The 9,310-nt window shown below is 42.3% G+C and overlaps 1 protein-coding gene across 3 annotated transcripts in view; it reads left to right on the forward strand.

Annotated features, from left to right (window-relative positions):
* DCDC2 (doublecortin domain containing 2) overlaps positions 1 to 6,596 on the forward strand; it is a 152,323-nt gene extending 145,727 nt beyond the window's left edge. For all 3 annotated transcript variants that reach the window (XM_030314740.1, XM_030314742.1, XM_030314743.2), the window contains 2 exons: positions 773 to 1,075; positions 5,763 to 6,596. In XM_030314740.1, coding sequence (XP_030170600.1) covers positions 773 to 1,075; positions 5,763 to 5,867 — 408 coding nt within the window. In that variant the 3' untranslated portion in view covers positions 5,868 to 6,596. The remainder of the gene's footprint in view (positions 1 to 772; positions 1,076 to 5,762) is intronic.
* The last annotated feature ends 2,714 nt before the right edge of the window (positions 6,597 to 9,310 follow it).

Raw genomic sequence — 9,310 nt, forward strand, 5'->3', positions numbered from 1 at the left:
GTAAGTGCCTGGCCAGGGCTTGAACCTGGGTCTTTCTCCAGGGTCTTAGCTCTGGTCGTTGGCCCCCTGCTATCTTTTGAAGCAGATTTACATGTACCAAAATAACAGTAAAATGCTTCATTTGAGCTTATACATTCTTGAGCACTTAGTATTTTTACAGAAAGGACATACATTCTGACCTTGGATCTGTGTGACTGTTTTTGTATTTAGAGATAGGCCGTCAGCGCCCAGGTGTTGTGCGGAAAGTGGTCCACAGCTGGTGTTAGAAAGCCTGGGCTCCCGTTCTGGTGCCACCACCATTGCTCTCTTTTAGCCTTTGGAGATGTAACTACATACCTGGCAGTAGCCATGAGGATGATGATTTCTCCACAAAGACTCTGGACCAGACGCTCTGCTAGATATCGGCCAAGGGCCCTGCAGTCTGGCTTCCTCTCTGCCACGGGCCTTCAGAGCACTGGTTCTGGAGTTACATGCTTCGTTCCAGTTCGGGCTCTACCACTGATACACAGCGGGATCTTGGGCTACACATTTGGTCTCTTTATACCTTCATTTCCTCACCTGTCAAAAGGGAATAATAATTGTTGTGAGGAGTAAGTGAGGAAGTCCTTGGGAAGGGTCACATTCAGTAGGTACTCAGTAAGGGTTAGCACACTGTGTGCTAAGTAAAGGATGTTTCACTTGACGGTAGCAGAATAATTACTACGGCATTATACTGTGCAGTGGAAAATCTCTGTCACACTTCTCTTATCTGTCACTCGTTCTGATCCACCAGAGGCCAGCAGAAATAGTAGGTGAGGAAGAAGATGGAGAGAAAGCCAACAAGGAAGCAGAGCAGAAAGAAGATTTTTCGGGAGTGAATGGCCAAGTTGAAGAGGGAGGAGGTGGGGAGGCTGCAGACGCCCCCGAGGAAGTCAAGGAGGTCCCCGATCCCGGCGAGGGGCAGGCGGGTCCCTCTCGCAATAATGGAGGCACCGATGAAGAAAATGGCGAGGAGCTGGATCAGGTTAACACGGAGCTTCAGGACACAGTGGACGAAGAAGTAAAGTCTGAAGGAGCTGGCAGTGGACAGGATGAGGTATTTCTATTGCTTTCGCTCACTTGTGTTCACGCGTGAATGTGTAGTACACCTGCTCACGCACTTAGGGAGTTATTCAGGCACTTGAGACTTGCATCGAAACACTTATTGTTGAGCAGGGAATGACCCAATACCATTTACTTGACTGTATTATTTCAGTCAGTTAACAAATATGTCATCCACCAGATGACTCATCCCCAGAGAATCCGTGCATCTCTTCTGTCATCCATCCATCCATCCATCCATCCATCCACAAACCCATCCATCCATCCATCTACCCAGTCAGCCATCCATCCGTCCATCCATCCATCCATCCATCCATCCATCCATCCATCCATCCACAAACCCATCCATCCATCCATCCACCCAGTCAGCCATCCATCCATCCATCCATCCATCCATCCATCCATCCATCCATCCATCCATCCATCCACAAACCCATCCATCCATCCATCCATCCAGTCAGCCGTTCATCCATCCGTCCATCCATCCACAAACCGATTCATCCATCCACCCAGTCAGCCATCCATCCATCCATCTGTCCATCCATCTACCCATCCCCCTGTCCGTCCATCCATCCATCCATCCATCCATCCATCCATCCATCCATCCACTCACCCACCCATCTACCCAGCCAGCCACTCACCCATCCATCCATCCACTCACCCATCCATCCATCCATCCATCCATCCATCCATCCATCCACCCATCCAACCACCCACCCATCCACCCAGCCAGCCACTCATCTACCCAGCCACCCACCCATCCAGTCACTCATCCACTCATCCACCCATCCACCCATCCGTTATCTCATTCTCCAAAGTTTGCAGAGGCTCCTGAGAATGTATATAACACATATAAACAAATGCAAAAAAGTTAAGACTGGGGAAGGTACAGGGCAGAAATGAACATCAAGGTTATAAAACCTAGGCATGAAAGAAAGAACATCACCTCTGTCATGGGTGCCGTCTTTGTTCTCTAGGAATGTTAAAGTTTAGCTTGTTTACTCCACGTTAAATGGATTAATTGAATTAAGTGTTCCATGCACCAGGCACTTAATAATATATAGTTCTATTTATTATACAGAGAGGGTAAGGAAACATGTGGTAAGGCCTTCTTTCCCAGCCTGTGTTCACCCCACTGCCCCTGCAGGAGGATAGTCTCAAGTGCTGGCATTCTACCAGAGGATAGATGATTAAATTAGAGTCGAATAAACAGGCTAAAGTTCAATGTCCTCATATAAGAGGAAGCATGAACCCCACAGCAGGCTCACTACCTGCTTGTGCCCTTCCTTCCTGTCTGTCCTTCTTATCAGGGCCCGCCTCCCTCCAGCTATAACCCCCTCTCTTTATTCCTGATGCCCCATATGATGAATGGGCTTTTCTTGACGATTTAGTATTTTCACTCATCTGTTTTATTTCACTGGGGGGGATAGAATTTAGTCATGGTAAAATGCAGGTCAGGTTTCAGTAACCAGGACAGAGTTAACTGGAATCTGTTGTCTGGCGTCTACAAAAAACATTGTCAACTTAATCTAAATGAAAATATTCAGTGTGTCCCCCGTTTCTTCTTTCCTCAAGATGAGAGAATCCCAGTGGTTGTCAGGAAGAAACCCCCCCATCCGCAGTTCTACAGAGTTACTAAAATTTAGCTAAAATTTGTGTCCTGTAGTTGTTTGTAGCTGACATTCAAAGAAGAATTCAATTACATGATTTCCTTTCCCTCAATAAGGAAACGAAATGAACTTCCCAAGGAATGAACATACACACATGCGTGTGCACGCGTTCTCCAGGGGGAGCAGGATGGTTTATCTGAGGGCATCCTATGGAAAGCATGATAATGTAGAGAAAGAACAGTGTCCTCGTTTATACGGCAGCTATAATAGTAGGCTTCGTGAAGCTCTTCGTTGTAGTTGCCTTTGCTGAAAGTTCGTAGCGCGAAATCAAAGTGTAAATCGTGTGTGAGACCTAGATAGTAAGATCCAACTCTGCGCTTTTCCAGGGCTCTAGCTTTCCATTCAATGTTATAACCTACATAGATTTGACAGAAATGAGTGGATAGGGGGCACCTGGGTGGCTCAGTCAGTTAAGTGTCCGACTTCGGCTCAGGTCATGATCTCACGGTTTGTGGGTTCGAGCCCTGCATCGGGCTCTGTGCTGATGGCTCAGAGCCTGGAGCCTGCTTCGGATCCTGTGTCTCCCTCTCTCTCTGTCCCTCCCCCACTCACACTCTGTCTCTATCTCAAAAATAAACATTTAAAAAAGTTAAAAAAAAAAAAAAAGAAATGAATGGATTACCTGTGCTTCCATTCTATAAATTTAACTTTTAAAAATAGGCCTTTTAGGGCCCCTGGGTGGCTCAGTTGGCTAAATGCCTGACTCTTGGATTTCAGCTCAGGTCATGATCTCACAGTTTGTGAGTTTGAGTCTCACATTGGGCTCCATGCTGACGGTGTGGAGCCTGCTTGGGATTCTCTCTCTCCCTCTCTCTCTGCCCCTCCTCTCTCTCTGTCTCTGTCTCTGTCTCTGTCTCTCTCTCTCTCTCAAAATAAGTAAGTAAACATTAAAAAAAAATAGGCCTTTTATAAGAACTGGGCCTCAGTCAAGATCAAGTTTCCATAATTTGAAGTACAGGTGTTCTGGTATGTATTGACAGTGAATCTAAATTTGTGGAATTGCAAATGAACAAGTACCTGATATATGATGAGTCAGGGATATTAAGAACTATGCAAATGCCAAAGCAAAGCAATTCCCCACAAAGAGATTTAATCCTTTTTGACTCATCTCTCTTATAATGGCAGTTACGTGTTGTTTCCTTCTCCCCAAAGTGCTAGTTCAGGTACGTTTTAAGCATATTGAATATGTGCATAACAAGGTGTATATGAATTATAAATTACATATTAAAAATTAACTTTTTCAAAAGGATTCTTTACTTCTGCGATGACTAAAGATTCAGTTTGTTGTGTAACATTTCGTTCCACCTAAGAGTTCTTAGGTGCACTGTGTGTTGTGATTGTAGGAAGACATCGCGAAGCACATGTCAAATACACAACAATCAGCTGACATGTTTTTATTTATTTAAGTTTATTTATTTATTTTGAGAGAGACAGAGACAGTGCAAGTGGGGGAGGGGGAGAGAGAGAGAGAGGGAGAGAGAGAGAGAGAGGGAGAGAGGGAGAGAGAGAGAGAGAGAGAGAGAGAGAGAGAGAGAATCCCAAGCAGGCTACATGCTGCCAGCACTGAGCCCCATGTGGGGCTGGAACCCATGAACCATGAGGCCATGACCTGAGCTGAAACCAAGAGTTGGATGCTTAGCCGACTGAGCCACCCAGGCACCCTCCAGCTGACGTTTTTATTGAGCTTGTGTTATATTCAGAGTGCTACTTGAGACACTTCATGACATAGTAACGTGAGATAAGAGACAGTCCCGGCAATTTTTTTTTTCTTTTTTAGAGCATGTATCATGGCTGTAGGGGTAGGGGCCTGGAGCTCTTCCTACTCTCCCATACTGGTGGCCCCTGTGGGGGCTGTCGAGCCTCCAGGAGTCCATAGAGCAGAGTTGGAAAACCAACGGACTCTAATCTCATCCCCTCGGATTTCAGTCTAGTGGGAGAAAGACTGTACACGAGGCAGTATTGTTAATACCATAAAAGAAGTCCCAGTGGCACAGATGCCATTGTTGTTGGAGACACACCGTCCCTGTACTTGATTTCCTCTCCTGCTCTTGTCTTACGTGGTACCATATTCATGAGGAATTTGTGAGCTCTAGTAGGAAACTAACAGAAGAGCATCTGGGGTGGGGCTGGGTTAATGTGCCACAAGGGCAGTATTGCAATTGGACTTCTCCCCTTTTCTCCGAAAATGTTAAAATGAAGAGTATAAACGTGCTGTTGAAAAGAACTTAAAGTGAAATCAAGAAAAAAAAATTGATAAAGATAAAGCCTGCAGCACAAGAAATGAGTCTGAAGCACATCGGGGGGTGCCTGGGTGGCGCAGTCAGTTAAGCGTCCGACTTCAGCCAGGTCACGATCTCGCGGTCCGTGAGTTCGAGCCCCGCGTCGGGCTCTGGGCTGATGGCTCGGAGCCCGGAGCCTGTTTCCGATTCTGTGTCTCCCTCTCTCTCTGCCCCTCCCCCGTTCATGCTCTGTCTCTCTCTGTCCCAAAAATAAATAAACGTTGAAAAAAAAAAATAAAGCACATCGGGAAGGGCTTTTGTGCAAGTAAGGTATTGAGAGGGATGTGTCCACTGGGTACTGACCAACTGAAAAACAAAAGGAACCTGAGGACTATTTTTTGTTGAATGTTTATATGATTGCATGAAATACTGAGTAATTTTTTTCTTTTTAAAAATTTTTTTTAACATTTATTTATTTTTGAGAGACAGAAGCAGAGCATGAGCAAGGTTGGGGGGGGGGAGAGAGAGAGAGAGAGAGAGAGAGAAGAGAGAGAGAGAGAGAGAGATACAGAATCTGAAGCAGGCTCCAGGTTCTGAGCTGTTTGTTAGCACAGAGCCCAATGCGGGGCTCGAACTCACAAACTGCAAGACCATGACCTGAGCTGAAGTCAGACGCTCAACCGACTGAGCCACCCAGGCGCCCCCTGAGTAATTTTCTTTTTCCTTGTGAACTTTATGATGTTTGTAACTAAAGAGCTGATAAATATCTTTGTTTTGATCTCTTTTCTTCCAGGCTGACTTAGACCCTCAAAGACCACCAAGACCAGAAGTAAAAATCACCAGTCCACAAGAAAATGAGAACAATGAACAAAACAAGGACTATGCCGTCGTAGCATAGATCATTTCTAAAAAGAGAGTGCATTATCAGAAAAAATGAAGGGTTCTAATACTTGAATGATAAGTATATAGTTATTGGGGAACATAATGTGACAACATGGTTGACTGCTACCTACTGAATTTTAAGATTAGAGGCTTAATGGAAAGATTAGATGATTTTGAGTAGCTACTAAAGGACAGTGGCTTCTTTTCATGGGATGTGTTTTTAAAAGTCATTTAGAAAAATTAAGAGGGATAGAGGGGCATTTGCACTGGATGACAATTGGCCACTTGTCTTTGTAAGCAATGAAAAAGAATAGGACCACACTTCTTGTATACTTTTCCACAAATTTAGAAGTGAGGTTATTAGATGGGAGCTTATTCTAAAGCACTTATCTAGGAAGGCATAGAATTTTAAAGAAATGATAATAGGAAAACCTGTACTATTTTTTTAAAGCAATAAACTCTTTAATAACCACCAATTTTAGTGTAGTTTTAGGCAGTAGATCGAAATGTTTCAATGACTTGTTGACATTCCTTCCTTCTTCCTCCTTGTCCCTGATCCCATCTCACATGAATTAAAAAGGCTATAACCCAGTTATGTCACCAAGCTTGGTTGGATGGTTTAAAAATTCTGATTATGTTAGAAGACTCAATATTGGCTAAAGATTGAATTCTCTCCAAATAGTTTTTTTAACAACAACAACAACAACAAAAAAAAAGCCAAAAAACAAACAAAAAAACCCCACAAAGCCAAACAAACAAAAAACGCCCAAGAAAGCATAACAGGAAAAAAGGAGGAGGCTATATGGGGAGTTTGTCACTGCTTGATCTGACTTGCTTTTTGGATTAGAATTTCTATTTTTAATTATTTCTATTAGGATTAGCTTTGTCATATTTTTGCCCCAAGGGGTATTAGCAAGTGTCTATTTTAATGGCCAGTTATATTTAGACTTTCAAGCAGCTTCCTCCCTATATAATCAGAAGACATGTGATAGAAATTGTTGAAAAATGTTTAAATTGTCATCATGAAACCAGTTCCTTATTAGAATTTTGTGGGCTAATTAAATCAACTTGCAATGACCTTGCTGGGTGTATATGGGGAGAAAGACAATTGTATTAGTTTTCTTAATTTTTAGGAGATGACACAGATCTTCCTTAAATATAGAAATAATATATTTTTCTCACGTGAAAGACTATTTTCATTAGTTATGTAGATGTTATATATTTGAAATGTAAACTTCTAGTGCTTTCATAGGATTCATTATTAATCTTAGGTTTAAGAGATTTTCTTCCTCTCCAGATTTCCTAACCAATCATTTAGAATAAAAGTAGTTGTATCAAGCACTTCAGAATACTACAGAAAATGAATGTATTTTTCCTAGAAGCTATTTCAATATTTTCTACAAATAGGAAGCATAAGCAGAGACTGCAATGTAACAGTATTGGGAAGAGAGAGTGATATAAGGGCATGTTAATCTGAGAAGGTGAATCGTAAATGGGGGTTCTGTATTTCTGGTATAAAATGTAGATGGCACTTTTTACTAGTAGGCTTATTTTTTTTTCAAGTGGGATGATACAAAGCGTGATATACTACAAGCAACAGTCTTGTGTGGTTAGGGAAATAGGCTAGCCTGTTTTTTAATGTTAAATTCCCATGCTACTCCTGGGCCTGGGGTTAATGATTTTAAATAGTTTATAGAAGTCAGGTATTGAATACAAGAAATTATAACTGGTTATCAAGGTGATTCTTTCACTTTTCTTTCTGTTTCTCTTTTCCTTCTTTAATAGAAATACCTTTTTTTCCTTTCTCATGTTCTTTTCTTCATTGTACTATAAAGCTTAGGTTTTCAGGAAGTTTTTTTTTTCAATATAGGAAATTTATTGTCAAATTGGTTTCCATACAACACCCAGTGCTCATCCCAAAAGATGCCCTCCTCAATACCCATCACCCACCCTCCCCTCCCTCCCACCCCCCATCAACCCTCAGTTTGTTCTCAGTTTTTAAGAGTCTCTTATGCTTTGGCTCTCTCCCTCTCTAACCTCTTTTTTTTTTTTTTTCCTTCCCCTCCCCCATGGGTTCCTGTTAAGTTTCTCAGGATCCACATAAGAGTGAAAACCTATGATATCTGTCTTTCTCTGTATGGCTTATTTCACTTAGCATCACTCTCTCCGGTTCCATCCACGTTGCTGCAAAGGGCCATATTTCATTCTTTCTCATTGCCACGTAGTACTCCATTGTGTATATAAACCACAATTTCTTTATCCATTCATCAGTTGATGGACATTTAGGCTCTTTCCATCATTGGCTATTGTTGAGAGTGCTGCTATAAACATTGGGGTACAAGTGCCCCTATGCATCAGTACTCCTGTATCCCTTGGGTAAATTCCTAGCAGTGCTATTGCTGGGTCATAGGGTAGGTCTATTTTTAATTTTCTGAGGAACCTCCACACTGTTTTCCAGAGTGGCTGCACCAGTTTGCATTCCCACCAACAGTGCAAGAGGGTTCCCGTTTCTCCACATCCTCTCCAGCATCTATATGATCCTGTCAATCGATGCAGAAAAAGCATTTGACAAAATTCAGCAACCTTTCTTAATAAAAACCCTCAAGAAAGTCGGGATAGAAGGAATACACTTAAACATCATAAAAGCCATTTATGAAAAGCCCACAGCTAACATCATCCTCAATGGGGAAAAACTGAGAGCTTTCTCCCTGAGATCAGGAACACGACAGGAATGTCCACTCTCACCGCTGTTGTTTAACATAGTGTTGGAAGTTCTAGCATCAGCAATCAGACAACAAAAGGAAACCAAAGGCATCAAAATTGGCAAAGATGAAGTTAAGCTTTCGCTTTTTGCAGATGACAGGATATTATACATGGAAAATCCGATAGACTCCACCAAAAGTCTGCTAGAACTGATACATGAATTCAGCCAAGTTGCAGGATACAAAATCAATGTACAGAATTCAGGAGGTTTTTAAGAGGCATCTCAATGAAACACAATGTTGTCTTACATGAAGAACAAAGTATACAAACACTTGAAGAAGATGATAGGCCATAACAATGGCAGCAAAAACATTGAACAGTCGGGTTAGAATTCTTGTCTTGGACGGGCGTATGTTACCACCTGGTGACAAGATGTAATTGTGACTTAACTTGAGGGGAGGAACCACAACTAATCACTTTAAGATACTTTGCAAACATATATTACTAAAAAAAAACATGAATGAAATAGCATCGTCCGATCAGGGAAGACACCATTCACAGAGAATGGAAAATGTGGACATCATTTTGGAGATGATGTCAACACAAGTGACAAAAGCTGATTCACCTCCCACACGTGGACATTTTCTCCATGGGAATGGTGGCCTCTGTGTCATCACAAGTTAATAAGCTGGACTCACTGACAGATTTGGGGACCATTTATGTGAGTGAGCAGAAGACGCTTCGGTTAGACGTCAG

This window comes from Lynx canadensis, chromosome B2 (assembly GCF_007474595.2).
Source record: "Lynx canadensis isolate LIC74 chromosome B2, mLynCan4.pri.v2, whole genome shotgun sequence".
NCBI classification, from domain to species: Eukaryota; Metazoa; Chordata; class Mammalia; order Carnivora; family Felidae; genus Lynx; species Lynx canadensis.